Consider the following 21,657-nt stretch of genomic DNA (forward strand, 5'->3'; position numbering starts at 1 on the left):
AAATTAAGATCCACAATGCGTAAGAGAAATGTTGAAAAGCTGTTAATTAAATTTTGTTGTTCATTTAAATTGTTTGCATATTTTTTTTTAATTTTGTTTTTGTAGTTTCTATTGGCAAATTGCATTCAATCTCATATATCATTCAGATCTTTTGTTGAAATTTCAAAAAAATATTCAAAAATGTTTATATTAAAATCAATGCACTTGAGTGTTTTGTGATTGTAAGTTGTGTGAGTGTGTTTTTGTGTTTAGATAAGCAAATAAAAAAGTAAATATCGCTGGTAGTGCGTATTTCAGTCTCCATTAATTGGAGATCAAAATCATTGGGGTTATTTCATCAGATTTGAAATGAAACAAAAAAAAAAAAAAAATCGTTTGTTTGTATTTTATTTTTTTCTTTGTATTGAGTTGATACAGATGCACTTTAATTCCAAGTAATATAAATTTTTCAATAATTTTGAGTGTTTATTCCTAATCTATATTGACTCGTAACTGGAAATCAAGTGGTATTCTATCTAAAATCAAGGACATTAAAAATGTTTAATGGGATTATTATACTTCACTCAATGTGGGAGATCATTTACACCGAAAAAAAAAAATATTTTGTTGAGGCCACGACATTTCTTGTCCTGAAAACACGAATGCATTTTTTGCTTAGCATAGAAGATTGCATCACTCGAATAGAAAGTTTTTAGCCTTGGTCAAAAGTTGATAAACTTTTCATGGAAGTAGTAAGTGATTCGACTTAAAAATGGGTATCTTTACATGAAACACATTAATTTCAACTAATATGAAATTTTCCAATAATTTTGAGTGTTTATACCTAATCTATATGGACTCGTAACCACGGCTGCCACAGTTGGTAGAATTCTACCAAAAATAGTAGATTTTTTACTGTTTGGTAGATTGGTAGAATTCTTGATGTTTTGGTACATTTTGTGAATTATTCCTCTCCAACTACGAAGTACTTCACAAATTTTCTATAGAAATAAAATTTTGGCAAAATTTTCTAGAGAAATAAAATTTTGACAAAATATCCTATATAAATTCAAATTTTGACAAAATTTTCTATAGAAATTAAAATTTTGGCAAAATATACTATAGAAATTCAAATTTTGATTTTCTATAGAAATAAAATATTGACGAAATTTTCTATAGAAATAAAATTTTGACAAAATTTTCTGTAGAAATTCAAATTTTGGCAAAATTTTCTATAGAAATAAAATTTTGACGAAATTTTCTATAGAAATACATTTTTGGCTAAATCTTCTATAGAAATAAAATTTTGATAACATTTTCTATTGAAATAAAATTGTGGCAAAATTTTCTATAGGAATAACATTTTTACAAAATTTTCTATAGAAATTCAACAGTTTCTATAGTATAAAATGTGGACAAAATTTTCTATATAAAATTTTCTTCTATAGAAATAAAATTTTGATAACATTTTCTATTGAAATAAAATTGTGACAAAATTTTCTATAGGAATAACATTTTTACAAAATTTTCTATAGAAATTCAAAATTTTCTATAGTAATAAAATGTGGACAAAATTTTCTATAGAATTCAAATTCAAATTTTTTTATAGTAATAAAATTTTGATAAATTTTGCTATAGAAATAACAGTTTGACAACATTTCCTATAGAGATAATATCTTGACAAAATTTTCTATAGAAATAAAATTTTGACAAAATTTTCTATAGAAATAAAATTTTGACAAAATTTTCTATAGAAATAAAATTTTGACAAAATTTTCTATAGAAATAAAATTTTGACAAAATTTTCTATAGAAATAAAATTTTGACAAAATTTTCTATAGAATTAAAATGTTGACAAAATTTTCTATGGAATTAAAATTTTGACAAAATTTTCTATAGCAATAAAATGTTGACAAAATTTTCTATAGAAATAAAATTTTGACAAAATTTTCTATAGAAATAAAATTTTGATAAAATTGTCTGTAGAAATAACATTTTGACAAAATTTTCTATAGAAATAAAATTTTGGCAAAATATTCTATACAAATAAAATTTTGACAAAATATTCTATAGAAATAAAATTTTGATAAAAAATTCTATAGAAATAACATTTTGACAAAATTTTCTATAGAAATTCAAATTTTGGCTAAATATACTTTCTATAGTATAAATTTTGACAAAATTTCCTATAGAAATAATATTTAGACAAAATTTTCTATAGAAATAAAATCTTGACAAAATTTTCTATAGAAATTCAAATTTTGACAAAATTTTTTATAGAAATTCAAATTTTGGCTAAATATACTATAGAAATTCTAATTTTGACAAAATTTTCTACGGAAATTCAAATTTTGACAAAATTTTCTATAGAAATAAAATTTTGATAAAATTGTCTGTAGAAATAACATTTTGACAAAATTTTCTATAGAAATAAAATTTTGACAAAATATTCTATAGAAATAAAATTTTGATAAAAATTTCTATAGAAATAACATTTTGACAAAACTTTTTATAGGAAGAAATTTTTGATAAAATTGTCCATAGAAATAACATTTTTACAAAATTTTCTATAGAAATAAAATTTTGACAAAATTTTCTATAGAAATTCAAATTTTGGCAAAATTTTCTATAGAAATAAAATGTTGACGAAATTTTCTTAGAAATACATTTTTGACTGAATCTTCTATAGAAATAAAATTTTGATAACATTTTCTATTGGAATAAAATTGTGACAAAATTTTCTATAGGAATAACATTTTTACAAAATTTTCTATAGAAATAAAATTTTGATAAAATTTTCTATAGAAATAAAATTTTGATAAAATTGTCTATAGAAATAAAATTTTTACAAAATTTTCTATAGAAATTCAAATTTTGACAAAATTTTCTATAGAAATTCAATTTTGGACAAAATTTTTTTATAGACATTCAAATTTTGGTTAAATATACTATAGAACTTCAAATTTTGACAACATTTTCTATAGCAATAAAATTTTACAAAATTTTCTATAGAAATAAAAGTTGGACAAACTTAACTATAGAAATAAAATTTTGACAAAATTTTTTATAGAAATAAAGTTTCCATTTGTTTTGTTATTGTTGGTTTTTGTTCTTTAATCACTGTTGTTGTTTTTTGTTTTGATTTCAGCTTAAAACCATACATTGACTAAACTACAAGTGTAGCTTAACCAACAGAGGAAAAGAATGTTTGTCAAATTTATTTGGGCAAAGCCCTATAGACTGCAAGATGGTTGGATGGACGCACGTTTCGGAATTACCACATTCCTCATCAGCATCCTCTACTTGCAGCAAAACTATCAACCAATTATCAGAATAAATTCAGGCAGTTTATTAAACCCAACAAAAACCACACTTGAACCCTCCGAAAAAAGGTTTTACATTGATAGCCGGCTTATGCCGAAATAAATTCGAAACAAACATATCTCTTTTCCTATGCCACTGTCAAATCATCGATTTGAATTCACATGGCTGGGTTTATTTTGAGCGTGCCTCCTCTTCTTTTTCCATTTGTTTTGTTATTGTTGGGAAATTCAAATTTTGACGAAATTTTCTATAGAAATAAAATTTTGATAAAATTTGTCTATAGAAATACATTTTTGACTAAATCTTCTATTGAAAAAAAAATTTGATAACATTTTCTATTGGAATTAAATTGTGACAAAATTTTCTATAGGAATAAAATTTTTACAAAGTTTTCTATAGTAATAAAATGTTGACAACATTTTCTATAGAAATAAAATTTTGAGAAAATAGAAATAAAATTTTGACAGAATTTTCTGAGAAATTCAAATTTTAACAAAATTTTCAATAGATATAAAATTTTGACAAAAAGGAAATTCAAAATTTTATAAAATTTTCTATAGAAATTCAAAATTTGACAAAGTTTATTATAGAAATTCAAATTGTGACAAAATAAAATTTTGGCAAAAGTTTCCATAGAAATAAAATTTTGGCAAAATTTTCTATAGAAATAAAATGTTGGCAAAATTTTCTATAGAAATAAATTTTTGGCAAAATTTATTATAGACATAAAATTGAGACAAAATATTCTATAGAAATAAAATTTTGAAAAAATTTTCTAGAAATAAAATAAGTGGGAGAATGGAGTACCCTTTCCCGATGACAAAATTTTGGTAAATTTGTTATTTCGGTCTTAAAACAAAGCGGAAAAGTATGATCGGTCAAAGTGGGAGCTCATACCCAAAGACTGGGACGTTCTCTTTACCTAATTTTAGGAAAATCAATGTAAGTGTTCCGTTCTATTTGCAATTTCCGTAGAACCTAATGGGTTGTACTCGGTGGAAACTGAATGCCCCATTTTTTTGATACTTGGACGGGGAGAGGTTCCTAAATCTGTATCTTTTCTTCGTGTGTAGAGAACACGCAGAGAAGGAATTTAATTACCTCCTTATGCAAATTGTTATTTTTGTTTTCTCCCCAAACATAAAATGGTTCACGAAGTCAGATACCTAATGTCTCAGAAAATAACATGGTTGTGACAAACAGGTTACATGTTCACAGTCCAAAAAAAAAAACAATGCACTAGGAGGTGATCATACTCCTTAATGGGGTGCAGTTTTACTTTAAAAACATTTAATACTTTAGTTTTAACCGTTTCGATTTAAGTAAAACATTTCTCGGTTTTTTAAATGGATATCACCGATCTGAAATTTACTGAAAAAATCGAAATGGGTAGCTCATATTTGGATATATTGATTGGGAAGGAATGCCACTTCATAACTTGTCATCCACATCCGGAGGAGTTAAGAGATCTCTCCTTTGGACGCTTTTTTTATCAAAATAAAATAACCGATTAATTTAAAATTTAGGGCGAGCATTGTAAAATCTTCCTCAACCCAATGAAATTTTATTTATTCCAAGAATATCTCAAAAATTTTATAAAAAATGGAATAAGTTAGATTTTAGTTAAATTTTCAGTTTGTCGCAAAACAGTTTGCTTTTTTTGTTTGAAAGTTCTAGAGAGAACAAACGACCCGGAGTGGTGAAGATTACTTTGGTAATATCACAGAAAAAATTTTCACGAAATTTTTTCCATTTAAAGTCTTAACTGAGCTTTAAAAAATATTGAATTACAAATTTAATTGATTCAACAAATTTTTTATTTGAAACAAAAATTAATCACAATAATTTATAGTATCAATTAATTTTTTAATTGGATTAATTAATTTTTTAATTGACTTTTAATTAATTTTTTAATTGATACTATCATTTCTGTGATTGAAGACATTTCAATTAAAAAATTAATTGGATCAATTAATTTCTTGATTGTATCAAAAACAAATTTTTTGTGTGATTTTAATATTTGAGGCCGAAATTGGATATCTGAGATTAATTTTTTTTATTAACCCTTTCACTACCGAAATAAATGTAATTTTGAGGACCTACTTCAATTACTTTAAGAGCTATATGAGTTTGTTCTGGAACCTTGATTCTTGAATTGTAACTAAATGGCCTGACGAAAATAAGCGCTATTTGGTCTATAATATCTTTTGAAGTGTGAGAAAAAATACAAAAAAGAGCCCGAGAAAATATCAACTATAGTTTAAATATTAATGTCCAATTACTAAAGACATACAGTAGAAAAATGGACTCAAAATTTCGTATACTTTTGTTGATTTTTAAAGAAGTTTATAAAGATGCATTTTTGTGCTCACCAATATGGAAAATATTTATAGCTTATTTAGATTAAAGTCTTAACTTTAAAATAACATCGAGAAATAAATCGAAACTAAGTGGGAAAATAGAGTTTGGTGTCGTTTCCGAATGTCCTTCTATGTGGACATCGGTAGTGAAAGGGTGGAGGTTGATACTGATGTCCAACATCAGTCTGAGAGACTTTAATAGATCGTCTTACAATGCATTATAATGGATTATAATTACGCTGCTTAAAAAACCACATATTTCCTCTCACCATCCTTTTTATTTCTCAGATCAATGCATGTGCGATGATAAGAAAACTTGCTTTTGTAGCCATGACTGAATCTTCTTAGAAGTTCATGCTGATCAATAATATATATTTAAGTAAAATAAAGTGTTACAAATGGAGTGGCTACACTATTATATCACCCTTTGGTGAAGAGTAAAAAACTGCATTATGTAGTTCAGACCAAATTATAAGAATTTCACAATTTTATGGAACATTCAAGTTATTCATTGTGAATAAAAATATAAACGTAACACTGAGACCATATTTAAATATTTAACTAAGTTCATACTTTTCGTTGTGTAATACAAGTTGGAAACAAAAGCTGCTTCGCTACATCCAATGCTTCCAACATGAAGAATTCATTTGAAAAGCACGTAGTATTCTCTATGCGAGAAAGTCACACGAACTACAACATCCAATGGGTACAAAACAAGTAAGTGGCATCTAATAAAATAGTCAGCTAGGGTCAATAGTCAACACCTACAATGTTTGCAAAATCAAAAGTGATGGAATTATAAGAATCCTTAGGATATATCACGTAATCGCATAATGACATTTCATCACCTATCAAATTTTTACAGAATGAGGAACACCATTTTGTAAAACCATGTACAATTTTCTTGGGGTTCGTCATAGGGTTACACATTACAATTTTGTGGTATTTCTAAAAGAATTTGAATTAGAAAATTCGTTAAAATGCAAAATATTAATATTAAGGTCTGGTGTAATTGCTAATACTTATTGCACATGTATATTAAATTTGTGAGTCATTGAACCCGTTAACACAAATTTCGTCGCTAGGTCAGTGGTTACGGCAATGTACTAAAAAATCAATATTGTTTTTGGAAATACTGGTGGAGAGCAAAATGTATAATAGAAACAAGTAAGGAAAGTCTAAAGTCGCGCGGGGCCGACTATATTATACTCTGCACCACTTTGTAGATCTAAATTTTCGATACCATATCACATCCGTCAAATGTGTTGGGGGCTATATATAAAGGTTTGTCCCACATACATACATTTAAGTATCACTCGATCTGGACAGAATTTGATAGACTTCTACAAAATCTATAGACTCAAAATTTAAGTCGGCTAATGCCCTGGGGTGGAACACAATGTAGGTAAGAAATATGGGAAACATTTAAATCTGAAGCAATTGTAAGAAAACTTCGCAAGTTTATTTATGATTTATCGCTCGATATATATGTATTAGAAGTTTAGGAAAATTTGTGTCATTTTTACAACTTTTCGACTAAGCAGTAGCGATTTTACAAGGAAAATGTTGGTATTTTGACCATTTTTGTCGAAATCAGAAAAACATATATATGGGAGCTATGTCTAAATCTGAACAGATTTCAACCAAATTTGGCACGCATAGCTACAATGCTAATTCTACTCCCTGTGCAAAATTGCAACTAAATCGGAGTTAAAAATTGGCCTCTGTGGTCATATGAGTGTAAATCGGGCGAAAGCTATATATGGGAGCTATATCTAAATCTGAACCGATTTCAACCAAAATTGGCACGCATAGCACAATGCTAATTCTACTCTCTGTGCAAAATTGCAACTAAATCGGAGTTAAAACTTGGGCTCTGTGGTCATATGAGTGTAAATCGGGCGAAAGCTATATATGGGAGCTATATCTAAATCTGAACCGATTTCAACCAAATTTGGCACGCATAGCACAATGCTAATTCTACTCCCTGTGCAAAATCTCAACTAAATCGGAGTTAAAAATTGGCCTCTGTGGTCATATGAGTGTAAATCGGGCGAAAGCTATATATGGGAGCTATATCGAAATCTGAACCGATTTCAACCAAATTTGGCACGCACAGCTACATGCTAATTCTACTCCCTGTGCAAAATTGCAACTAAATCGGAGTTAAAACTTGGCCTCTGTGGTCATATGAGTGTAAATCGGGCGAAAGCTATATATGGGAGCTATATCTAAATCTGAACCGATTTCAACCACATTTGGCACGCATAGCTACAATGCTAATTCTACTCCCTGTGCAAAATTGCAACTAAATCGGAGTTAAAACTTGGCCTCTGTGGTCATATGAGTGTAAATCGGGCGAAAGCTATATATGGGAGCTATATCGAAATCTGAACCGATTTCAACCAAATTTGGCACGCACAGCTACATGCTAATTCTACTCCCTGTGCAAAATTGCAACTAAATCGGAGTTAACAATTGGCCTCTGTGGTCATATGAGTGTAAATCGGGCGAAAGCTATATATGGGAGCTATATCTAAATCTGAACCGATTTCAACCAAATTTGGCACGCATAGCTACAATGCTAATTCTACTCCCTGTGCAAAATTGCAACTAAATCGGAGTTAAAACTTGGCCTCTGTGGTCATATGAGTGTAAATCGGGCGAAAGCTATATATGGGAGCTATATCTAAATCTGAACAGATTTCAACCAAATTTGGCACGCATAGCTACAATGCTAATTCTACTCCCTGTGCGAAATTGCAACTAAATCGGAGTTAAAAATTGGCCTCTGTGGTCATATGAGTGTAAATCGGGCGAACGATATATATATGGGAGCTATATCTAAATCTGAACCGATTTCAACCAAATTTGGCACGCATAGCTACAATGCTAATTCTACTCCCCGTGCAAAATTTCAACCAAATTGGGGTAAAACTCTGGCTTCTGGGACCGCATTAGTCCATATCGGGCGAAAAATATATATGGGAGCTATATCTAAATCTGAACCGATTTCAATAAAATTTGGCACACTTGACTATAGTAGTAATTGTTCTTCTTGTGCAAAATTTTAAGCAAATTAGGGTAAAACTCTGGCTTCTGGGGCCATATAAATCCATATCGGGCGAAATATATATATGGGAGCTATATCTAAATCTGAACCGATTTCTTCCAAAATCAATAGGGTTCTATTCTGAGCCAAAACACATACTTGTGCCAAATTTGAAGTTGATTGGACTAAAACTGCGACCTAGACTTTGATTACAAAAATGTGTTCACGGACAGACAGACATGGCTATATCGACTCCATGTGTCTATCTCATCTCCTTCTGGGTGTTGCAAACATATGCACTAACTTACAATACCCTGTTCCACAGTGTGGCGCAGGGTATAATTACAGCTTCCAAGGACATCGGGTGTTTGTGGAGATTTCTCAAGTAATTATCTCCATATACAAAATCTGGGCCGACGGGAAATTTCCGCTTTTATTTATGGATCTCAAATAACTCAAAATTTCTGACAAATCTTATGAAAATTTTAGATTGGGGAAATTTTCTTAAAACAAATCGGAGATGCGTTTTTATGTAGGTGCTGTATCACAAAATTGTCCGGTATGACCATTCTTCGAACATGGCTGCCAAAAATTCAGAACGTTAGGTTTTACTGGTATATTGCCTTAAAATTGTATCTTTATCAAGGGTATGTAACATATAGGGTTAAAAAACGATAGTTTAATATGTTGAAAATGGACTATACAATTGATCAATTCAGCCCATAACATATTCTAGAAAAACCTACTTTTTATATCACCGTGAAATTTCACCTATATAAATACACTTTGAATGGCCTGAAATCCAGTACTTCGTTTTTCGTTTAAAAATCCCAATCGAATCTAATTTTTCGAAATATTTCTTTAGTTACAAAGATATGAAGTGTTTTTCAAATTTGGTTTCGCCGGAGTCGGAGTCGAACAAAATTTATACGACTCCGGCTCCGACTCCAGCAAAATCTTCAGACTCCAACTCCAAGACTCCGGCTCCGACTCCACAGCCCTGCCCTGCCGCGGACCATGCAATTTGTAAGCCAACACGTAGCTACGTAGCTGTTATTGTCACCAACAATTATCCATATAAGTTATATTTATATAGCATAGCTTGCGGCGCCCACGAGCCGTTTAAACAAACTTTATTTAACAGAAACATACCTTTAGTTGGACACCGTGGAGCAGTGGTTGCTACGTTCACCTTGAATACCAAGAGTCCTGGGTTCGAGCCCTGCTTCGACCGAACACCAAAAAGTTTTTTTTTGTTTTTTTTACATTTTCCAGATATGGTCGGAAGATTCCCAAAAAAGGTCAACATTACATACTACTATATTCAATTTTTACTATGAACTGCAAAATGTGTCTTATTAAAGATATAAACGAAATGGACTGTGTTGTTGGTTTAAAAAAAAATTTATTGAAAAAATAAAAATTTTGTAACAAACGAATTTTTTTGGTGATAAAAGTTTAAAATTTTCGAAGAAATTCAAAAAACTCTAACAAAAGAAAAACATTTTCGGTACACGTATTCAAAACGTTTTTATTTTCTTTGCGTGCACAGAAAATTGAAAGCCGTGACATCTAAAATCAAAAAAGTCGATATCGACTTATTCAACATTTTAAAAAGTCGGAAAGTCATCTTTACAAAATTCGACTTTTTTAATTTTGAAAAAAAATATATATCGAATTGATTTCATTTAGGACTGTGAGTTTTTGAAATGCATATATCGCACACCTTCAATTGGTTGCCTGCCAATATGAGATTGTGGATATTTATGCAGCGTATTATCCGTTTTCGAGGCAAATGAACACAGTTCATTAAAACCACCATGCCCACCTCGGATACATAGGGTCGTGGGTTCAATCCTGCTCCGACAGAACATCAAAAAAGTTATTCGGCGGTAGATTATCCCCACTCAGTAATGCTGGTAAGTGTTAGAGGTGTGCACGTAACACGAAATTGTCGAGATTCACGAAAATTTTCATCACGCTGATAGCAAAGGCGGGAGTGTGCGTGATTAACGAATTGCGGAAAAATACGCTTACGAGTTGAATTTATTTACTTTTTTTAGTGACACCTAGGATGTTAATAGTTTAATTACGCTCTCGATTTTAATCATGACCTTATAACTTAATCATGACTTTATAACATGACCCATAACTTACTCATAAAATTATTCGTCACACGCAAAGAAAAAAAAAAACGTTTGGAAAACGTGTGCCGAAAACGTTTTTCTTTTGTTAGACTTTTTTGAATTTCTTCGAAAATTTTAAACTTTAATCACCAAAAAAAATCGTTTGTTACAATTTTTTTTCTTTTGTTAGACTTTTTTGAATTTCTTCGAAAAATTTAAACTTTAATCACCAAAAAAAAAATCGTTTGTTACAATTTTTTTTCTTTTGTTAGACTTTTTTGAATTTCTTCGAAAAATTTAAACTTTAATCACCAAAAAAAAAAATCGTTTGTTACAATTTTTTTTTTCAATAAAAAAAATTTGTTTGAACCAACAACACAGTCCATTTCGTTTATATCAAGCACTGCTCTTTTCTGACTTTAAGTCTTTAATGAGACACATTTTACAGTTCATATCTGGAATATTGAAAATATCTGGAATATATGTAAAAAAAAAAAAAAAACTCACGACCATTGGCATGCAAGCCGGACGTAGCAACCACTGCTCCACGGCGGACGTAGCAACCACTGCTCGCCTCGAGGGCGCCGCAAGCTATGCTATATTAATATAACTTATACGGATAATTAGCTATTGATGACAATAAAAGCTACGTAGCTCAGTGGATAGTGTGCTGGCTTACAAATTGCATGGTCCGCGGTTCGATTCTCCGTCCAGGCGGAAGGTAAAATTAAAAAAATGATAAAATCGAATAATTTCTCCTGCATTGTTTGTATTACAGAAAAAGGTGCTAAGAACTAAAAACCTCGTGGAAGTGAGAAAGATGTGAGGGTAAATGCAATTAGCCAGAAAAGATTGTTTTTTGAGTTAGTCTTTATGGAATTGTTTTTACATCCTGGAAAAGAATAAACGTTTATCACAAACAGTATATACTTTTTTTCCACATAAACTTCCTTACAGCGAAAAGCAAATTAGAAACGAACTTTGTTTGTCTAAAATTTCGTTTGGGAGGAAAGAATTATTGTTTTGCGTGCAGTCACGACTTTTCGTGAGTCGCGATATTTTTCGTGAGACACGACATTTCTAATCGACATTCTCACGTGTACATCTCTAGTGAGTGTATCAAAGCTTCTCTATATGGTTTCACTGCAATGTGAAACGCCGTTCGAACTCGGCTATAAAAATACCATCCTCGTTCTATAACCCAGCAAAAAAATTTGGAAGTTCTTCCAAAGGCACAACTTTAAAAGCACTTCCAGAAGATGCACTCCCAATGATGTTCTTTATTTTAACTAACCAGGAAGTTCTTTCAATTCAATTTTTTATAACTTGGTTTGTTCATACTTTTAATGGGTAATTTTAACTTTTTTTGTTTTAAATTTGTTAAAAACAGAATAAGAATTCATAAAATGGTACAAATCTTTAAATTTTGTCGAAAAAAAGCTAAATCCAATCTGAAAAAATTGTGATTTTTTTTTTAAATATTTGAGGTCAAACTTTTCCGACAAGCGTTAAAATCCATTAAAAATTATAAAAATTTTTTATTTGCCAAAATATCACAAAATTATTTAATTTACATCCAAAATATTGAATTCGGATCACACCTAAAGAAGTGATGCAAATTCAGTGCAACGGCTGTTGAAATGGAAGACTTCCGTCCTATGACAAGCCCATGTTAAATTCATAACTTCTGCGTCAATTTTGCACCACTTCCGGATCCAAAAAGAACATCTTCATTACTTTTTTGGCTACGCTTTTTTTTTTGCTGGGAAGTGAGATAATTAGAAGAACATTTGAAACACTCTCAAATACCAATAGCATTACCGAGAAGAGATGAACCACCGTTGAAAATATTATAAGTTCGACTTTTTGCTTAAAGTCCATCAATTAAGAGATCTAACTTGAAATGATTAGATATGAGTATATCTGATCATATATAGTAAAATCTAATTATATCTAATTACAATGGAGTTATATTTGATCACATCTCAATATTGGCCAGGATCTAATGTCTTAGATATAATCTAATAATATCTATCACTATATGTAGATGGATCTGACATTAGATCTCGTCATATATGGAATTATATATGATTACATCTAATTGTATCTCATCATATCTGGGTATATCTGCTTAGATCCAAATGCGCCAAATTTGAGATCTAATCACGTCTAATTGGATCCCACAATTTTTACACGGGGACTTCTTCCTTAAAGTCCATGGAGTTGTCCTTTAAAGTCCATGGATTTCTTCTTTAAAGTCAATGGACTTCTTCCTTAAAGTCCTTGTAATTTTTTGCAATCGGTCCGTGTTCGGCTAGTATGTTCTCAACATCAATCATCCTTATGCCTTTTCTCAATCTCGTCATTGTCATTGTCAATTTTTTTGCGAATAATTTTTTTGACGATATCAGTTGTTTGCTACCAGAATTCAATTCTCATTATAAATTGTAACGACATTGTGATAGGCTCGAAAACAATAAATTTTTGCGATTTTTTTCCCCACTCAACACAAAATCTAACGAAGCCCAAAATGGGGCCCGATGATAAGTGGAATATTTTCAAGTGGCATTCATTCTTTCATCCATCTAACCATTCATTAATTCTGACGGGCAACAGTTTAGGCCAAACGAAAAGCATTGTTGGTAACCAACTGCATATGCGCAGGTGGGTGGATTTATGTGGTTAACACCGAGTATGGTGCTCTATGGGTGCATGAAGTCACTACCGATCGAGATAGCAAAAAAAAAAAGAAACAAAACAGAAACACTTCTTAGTTTAACGATCTCCAAAAGATAATAAAGTGAATTTTTGACATTTTTAAAAGAGCTCCAATTTTGGTAGAGGATAAGCACAACAGCACAAAGCTAAAACGCTAACCCAAACTGACGGGCTTCCATGTCTGTCCCAACTGTCACTCTTAGATGGCGCACAAAACTCCACCACCATCAACTCCAAAATCAGACCTGTTGCATGAAAGGGGGGAAATTTATTATAGTGCGTCTTAGTGTATACACCAACCATAGACTACCTATCTATGGTTGTTTTGGCGTTGATATGTTCTCCTTTTGAAGTCCTAGGGTTTCTATTGAAGTTGATTGTGGTAGGTGATTAAAGTGACATTTTGCAATCTATTATAATGGCTTCATTATGCTCACAAATCAAGCCCACCATTTTGTATTGGGCCAGTAGTGTCCCGCCGCCAAGGCATCCATTGTTGAGTCTTTTGTAGTCCATTGGTGTAGGGTTCGAGGTATGACCGACTCATGCATTTGTTAATGAAATGAAAACAAAAACCAACAGTAGCTGTGTGCCAATTGCGGCAATCAATTGAAGAATTAAATGTTGCATTTGTAGGTTTTTGTTTTGTTAAAAAAATGGGGTAGTTTCGAGGGTTGTAACTAAAATGAATCGGCCAATAAATCAAATTTGGGTATCGATTGGATTGGAGGTATGGATGTAGGGATCTATTTATATGGCGGCTATACCATAAAGCGGTCTGAAATGGCCCATTTTCAATACCATCTGACCGACATTAGTAATAATTACTTCTACTTCTACTACAACTACAAAATATTATCCCCCAAACCCGTTCCAAGAGCATATGTTACTTTTCAACGGGAAATATGGAACTTTTTTGCCGCAAAAATAAAATATGATTCTAACAAACATATTCCATGTTCCCCGTGAAAAAGTAACATTATGCTTTTGAAACATGTTTGAGGTGGTCATATTTATTCTCTGTGTGAAGTTAGTATACACAACATCTTAAGGGTATAAAAAAAGCTCAAAGTAACACAATTTGGGATCTCGGGATTCCTGTCTCACGAAAATTCTCTATAGTTGTAAATATTGTCCTGTCCATCTGTCTGTTCTAATCACGCTACTGCCTTCAATAGTAGCGCTTTCGTCCTTAATTTTGGCACAGTTTCGTTTTTTGTTTGTGGACAGGTCAAGTTCGAAGATGGGCTATATTGGTGTTGAATATGGCGTGAATCGGTCAAAATTTTGATAAAATTTTCTATAGAAATAAAATGTTGACAAAATTTTCTATAGAAATAAAATTTTGACAAAATTTTCTATAGAAATACAATTTTGACAAAATTTTCTATAAAAATAAAATTTTGACAAAATTTTCTATAGGAATAAAATTTTGACAAAATTTTCTATAGAAATAAAATTTTGACAAAATTTTCTATAGAAATAAAATTTTGACAAAATTTTCTATAGAAATAAAATTTTGACAAAATTTTCTATAGAAATAAAATTTTGACAAAATTTTCTATAGAAATAAAATTTTAACAAAAGTTTTTGTAGAAATAAAATGTTGACAAAATTTTCTATGCATATAAAATTTTGACAAAATTTTCTATGCATATAAAATTTTGACAAAATTTTGTATAGAAATAAAATTTTGACAAAATTTTCCATAGAAATAAAATATTGATAAAATTCTCTATAGAAATAAAATTTTGCAAAATTTTGACAAAATTTTCTGTATATAAAAAAATAAAATGTTGACAACATTTTCTATAGAAATAAAATGTTGGCAAAATTTTCTATAGAAATAAAATGTTGACAAAATTTTCTATAGAAATAAAATTATGTCAAAATTTTCTATAGAAATAAAATTTTGACAAAATATGCTATTGGAATAAAATTTTGATAAAATTTTCTATAGAAATAAAATTTTGCAAAATTTTCTATTGGAATAAAATTTTGATAAAATTTTCTATAAAAATAAAATTTGACAAAATTTTCTATAGAAATAAAATTATGACAAAATTTTCTATAGAAATAAAATTTTGACAAAATTTTCTATAGAAATAAAATTTTGGGAAAATTTTTTATAGCAATAAAATTTTGACAAAATTTTCTATAGAAATAAAATTTTTGTCAAAATTTTCCATAGAAATAAAATTTTGACAAAATTTTCTATAGAAATAAAATTTTGACAAAATGTTCTATAGAAATAAAATTTTGACAAAATGTTCTATAGAAATAAAATTTTGACAAAATTTTCTATAGAAATAAAATTTTGACAAAATTTTCTATAGAAATAAAACTTTGAGAAAATTTTCTATGGAAATAAAATTTTGACAACATTTTCTATAGAAATAAAATTTTGACACAATTTTCTATAGGAATTACATTTTGACAAAATTTTCTATAGAAATAAAATTTTAAAAAATGTTCTATAGAAATAAAATTTTGAGAAAATTTTTTTTAGAAATAAAATTTTGACAAAATTTTCTATGCATATAAAATTTTGACAAAGTGTGTATAGAAATAAAATTTTGACAAAATTTTCTATAGAAATAAAATTTTGATAAAATTTTCTATAGAAATAAAATTTTGACTAAATTTTCTATAGAAATAAAATTTTGTCAAAATTTTCCATAGAAATAAAATTTTGACTAAATTTTCTATAGAAATAAAATTTTGACAAAATGTTCTATAGAAATAAAATTTTGACAAAATTTTCTATAGAAATTAAATTTTGACAAAATTTTCTATAGAAATAAAATTTTGACAAAATTTTCTATAGAAATCAAATGTTGACAAAATTTTCTATAGAAATAAAATTATGACAACATTTTCTATAGAAATAAAATTTTGACAAAATTTTCTATAGAAATAAAATGTTGACAAAATTTGCTATAGAAATAAAATTTTGACAAAATTTTTTGTAGAAATAAAATTTTGACAAAATTTTCTATAGAAATAAAATTATAACAAAATTTTCTATAGAAATAAAATTTTGAGAATATTTTCTATAGAAATAAAATTTTGACAAAATTTTTTGTAGAAATAAAATTTTGACAAAATTTTCTATAGAAATAAAATTTTGACAAAATTTTCTATAGAAATAAAATTATAACAAAATTTTGTATAGAAATAAAATTTTAACAAAATTTTCTATAGAAATACAATTTTAACAAAATTTTCTATAGAAATAAAATTTTGAGAAAATTTTTTGTAGAAATAAAATTGTGACAAAATTTTCTATAGAAATAAAATTTTGACAAAATTTTCTATAGAAATAAAATTTTGACAAAATTTTCTATAGAAATAAAATTTAGATAAAATTTTGTATGGAAATCAAATTTTTTACAAAATTTTCTATAGAAAAAAAATTTTGATAAAATTTCCTATAGAAATAAAATTTGGACTAAATTTTCTGTAGAAATAAAATTTTGACAAAATTTTCTGTAGAAATAAAATTTTGACAAAATTTTCTGTAGAAATACATTTTTGACAAAATTTTCTATAGAAATAAAATTTTGACAACATTTTCTACAGAAATAAAATTTTGACAAAATTTTCTATAGAAATAAAATTTTGACAAAATTTTTACAAAAATTTTCTATAGAAATGAAATGTTGACAAAATTTTCTATAGAAATAAAATTTTGACAAAATTTTCTATGGAAATAAAATTTTGACAAAATTTTCTATAAAAATAAAATTTGACAAAATTTACTGTAGAAATAAAATTTTGGCAAAATTTTCTATAGAAATAAAATTTTGTACAAATTTTCTATAGAAATAAAATTTTGACAACATTTTCTATAGAAATTAAATTTTGACAAAATTTTCTATAGAACTAAAATTTTGACAAAATTTTCTATAGAACTAAAATTTTGACAAAATTTTCTATAGAAATAAAATTTTGACAAAATTTTCTATAGAAATAAAATTTTGACAAAATTTTCTATAGAAATAAAATTTTGACAAAATTTTTGATAGAAATAAAATTCTTACAAAAATTTTCTATAGAAATAAAATTTTGTACAAAATTTTCTATAGAAATAAAATTTTGACAAAATTTTTGATAGAAATAAAATTTTTACAAAAATTTTCTATATAAATAAAATTTTGAGAAAATTTTCTATAGAAATAAAATTTTTGGAAAACTTTCTATAGTAATAAAATTTTGACAAAAATTTTCTATAGAAATAAATTTTTGACCAAAATTTTCCATAGAAATAAAATTTTGACAAAATTTTCTATAGAAATAAAATTTTGATAAAATTTTCTATAGAAATAAAATTTTGTACAAAATTTTCTATAGAAATAAAATTTTGACAAAATTTTGTATAGAAATAAAATTTTAACAAAATTTTCCAAAAAGGCAAATCGGGGGAGCGGGCTATATGGAGCTTTGACCTGAATTGCAAATGGTTTTAAATTGAATTGAGGTGAATTCATTTGGTTTGAGTATAATTGAATTCAATAGAAGTGAATTAAGCATTGTCATGAATTGAAATTAATTGTTTTGTATGTTGCATCAAACTTGTTAGAAGTCTGAGTATACGCAACTTAAACAGCCCACCTCCGTGGCAAAACGTAGTAGAATGTGACCAAACTACATCTTCGGATGCTAGTACGGCGTCAACGTATTGTCACGTCCATTAAACTCCAAACTCTATTTAGTCTTGCTGGGCATTTCGCCTGTCATCCAGAGACTCTGCCACAGTGCTCGAGTAGACTCATTGAATAGAATGTAATTGGCAATTACTGGACGCCTGCTAGCAATATTCACATGTATGCATTTTTGGTCAGATGGCCCACAATATTGCTCCAATAGACCATTCGCATTTCGGTGGTACATTCATGCACTTTGAAGCCAATCTTTTGCTCCAGCTGCGTCCCACACAATGGTCAGAAGGTGTTTTCTTATGGTTTAAGTGATTTTGGTATTTTTTTCCCAACGCCATCATTCGAGACGAATGTTTAAGCTTACAAAAAAAACGCTACGGTTTTCTCTTAACTGCTAGCAATTCTCACAGCAATTCTCGCGAATACAAAAAAAAACCGACTTCAATTACGCAATTTTATGATGGCAAAACTGTCACTTGCCTCTGTGGGGAGTCATTGTTTCGAGAGATTTATGCTTTTCTTGGATAAATTGCCAATAATATTTTTGTTAATTTTATAACCATTTATTAACTTTGTATTTATTCCCCATATGGCCAAATTGTAGACAATATTTTTTTTTATTATATTATTCGTTTATTTTGGTTACTACCCAAAAATTTTTCTAAGATTTATGGGTTTTTTTCTTCGGGCCTCATATCAACAACCATGTGTTTTGGGGGTCTACTGTTGCTGATTTTTTTTGCTTCTTGGGATTTTTTATTTGACTATCCTCGGCTGGTTTTAGGAATTTTGTTTTTTTTTCATTATTATGTGTTTTATCCATGGTTTGTATTATTTGGATGATTTGTTAAAATGTCTCCATCACCGTTGTATTGTATGAGAATTACAACATAAGTAGCTGTACCAGAAATGAGCTAAAATGAAAGAAAGAAATGTAAAATTTTATATGCATTCATATATGGAAAGGATTATTTTGGATGTGGAAAAATTCAAACAAATGATTATGAACTTAAAGCAGGTTGATAAAGGATCAACAAATTGTAACGGGGTTACCTCGGTACTTTTGTTATGCAAAAAGTTAACAAATATCCACTTTATAAACCCTGATTCTTAAGTCAATAACATTTCGATGCGTTAAAAATATTTGTTTTTTTTTTGTAATGTTACATTTATAATACCATGATCTATCTAGATTCATCGAAAAACTTACTGATTTAATCAATGCTCCATTCATTTCATAAAGTCCATAAACGGTGAATTCTCTTAAATTATTAAAAACGAAAGCAGAAAATTGAGAGAGCTTTAAAAGAGAGATTATTAAAGAGAAAGAATTATTATAATTTCATTTTTATAATTATAATTTTTATCTACAGATTTGAGATCATAAAAAAATTTGCTAATCTTACCATTTGCTTAATATCTTTGTCCCAAACATAAATATTCCATTCGTCTACAATACATCCTGCTTTTCTTATCTATAAAATGTAATAAATAAATGTTATAAAAACTAAAAATTAAGGTAACATATATGAAGGCTATTTTGTGTAATTATATAACATAAAATATAATATAATTTTTAATTTACATAAGTTGAAATAAATTAAGGGTTAAATGCACAAGACCACCGATTCCTCCGAAAAAAAAATATGCAAAATGTTTTTTTTTTTTTTTAAATAGTGGTTGTATCTTAAAACATACAGAGCTCATTAAACCAAGTTTTTATTTACAAATAAACAATTTGATTTTAGTAGAGAGTTGATATTTTTACATTACACCGTATTTTACCAACATTACTTTCATCTCTGGTAAATTTTTATTTAACTTCCAATTGTCAAAATCAGATTTTCAATTTTGACTGCAGATTACTCAGAAGTAACTTCTACGAAAGACTGTCATCCACAATCGAATTACTTGGGTTGTGATAATACTTACCGATGGCAAAGTATCTTAACATTTCTGAACATCGTCTTCAAAATTGTAAGTTAGTCCAAACGTGTTATATATTGGACACAAAAGTAAGTAAGTCTACAAATAATTACGAACCGTTATGGACTTTTGCGCGGTAATTAGAAAGCCTGAATTGAACCAGTAAGGAAAGCCTAAAGTCGGGCGGGGCCGACTATATTATACCCTGCACCACTTTGTAGATCTAAATTTTCGATACCATATCACATCCGTCAAATGTGTTGGGGGCTATATATAAAGGTTTGTCCCAAATACATAAATTTAAATATCACTCGATCTGGAAGAATTTGATAGACTTCTATAGACTCAAAATTTAAGTCAGCCGACTGCACTAGGGTGGAACACAATGTTAGTAAAAAATAAATATGGGAAACGTTTAAATCTGAAGCAATTTTAAGGAAACTTCGAAAAAGTTTATTTATGATTTATCACACGATATATATGTATTAGAAGTTTAGGAAAATTAGAGTCATTTTTATAACTTTTCGACTAAGCAGTGGCGATTTTACAAGGAAAATGTTGGTATTTTGACCATTTTTGTCGAAATCAGAAAAACATATATATGGGAGCTATATCTAAATCTGAACCGATTTCAACCAAATTTGGCACGCATAGCTACAATGCTAATTCTACTCCCTGTGCAAAATTTCAACTAAATCGGAGTTAAAAATTGGCCTCTGTGGTCATATGAGTGTAAATCGGGCGAAAGCTTTATATGGGAGATATATCCAAATCTGAACCGATTTCAATCAAATTTGGCACGCATAGTTACAACGCTAATTCTACTCCCTATGCAAAATTTCAACTAAATCGGAGCAAAAAATTGGCTTCTGTGGGCAAATGAGTGTAAATCGGGCGAAAGCTATATATGGGAGCTATATCTAAATCTGAACTGATTTTGCTGATATTTTGCAAGTTTTTCGAGACTCATAAAATATTCGGATGTTCGGAATTCGAGGAAGATCGGTTGATATACACGCCAATTATGACCAGATCGGTGAAAAATATATATGGCAACTATATCTAAATCTGAACCGATTTTTCCAAAATCAATAGGGATCGTCTTTGAGCCGAAACAGGACCCTATACCGAATTTTAGGACAATCGGACTAAAACTGCGAGCTCTACTTTGCACACAAAAATACATCAACAGACAGACGGACATCGCTAAATCGACTCAGAATTTAATTCTAAGCCGATCCGTATACTAAAAGGTTGGTCTATGATTACTCCTTCTTGGCGTTACATACAAATGCACAAACTTATTATACCCTGTACCACAGTAGTGGTGAAGGGTATAAAAATGGCGGGTGGCTTTATATGGGGGCTATATACAATTATGAACCGATATGGACCAATTTTTGTGTGATTGCTCCCTAAAAAAAACGCTTCTGTAACATACGAGTATACCCCAAACCCATTTTGCTTCAAGCATATATATTTTCAGGATTGGTGCAAACAAAATATTGTTT

At 29.0% G+C, this 21,657-nt stretch overlaps 1 protein-coding gene across 1 annotated transcript in view; it reads right to left on the minus strand.

Moving 5' to 3' along the window:
* Nucleotides 1–18,955: 18,955 nt before the first annotated feature.
* Nucleotides 18,956–21,657, minus strand: part of LOC142240151 (uncharacterized) — a 33,049-nt gene continuing 30,347 nt past the window's right edge. The window contains exons 9-11 of the mRNA XM_075311858.1: nucleotides 19,627–19,695; nucleotides 19,431–19,520; nucleotides 18,956–19,134 (exon numbers count right to left, since the gene is read on the minus strand). Coding sequence (XP_075167973.1) covers nucleotides 19,036–19,134; nucleotides 19,431–19,520; nucleotides 19,627–19,695 — 258 coding nt within the window. The 3' untranslated portion in view covers nucleotides 18,956–19,035. The remainder of the gene's footprint in view (nucleotides 19,135–19,430; nucleotides 19,521–19,626; nucleotides 19,696–21,657) is intronic.

The sequence above is a fragment of the Haematobia irritans genome, chromosome 5 (assembly GCF_050003625.1).
Source record: "Haematobia irritans isolate KBUSLIRL chromosome 5, ASM5000362v1, whole genome shotgun sequence".
NCBI lineage: Eukaryota > Metazoa > Arthropoda > Insecta > Diptera > Muscidae > Haematobia > Haematobia irritans.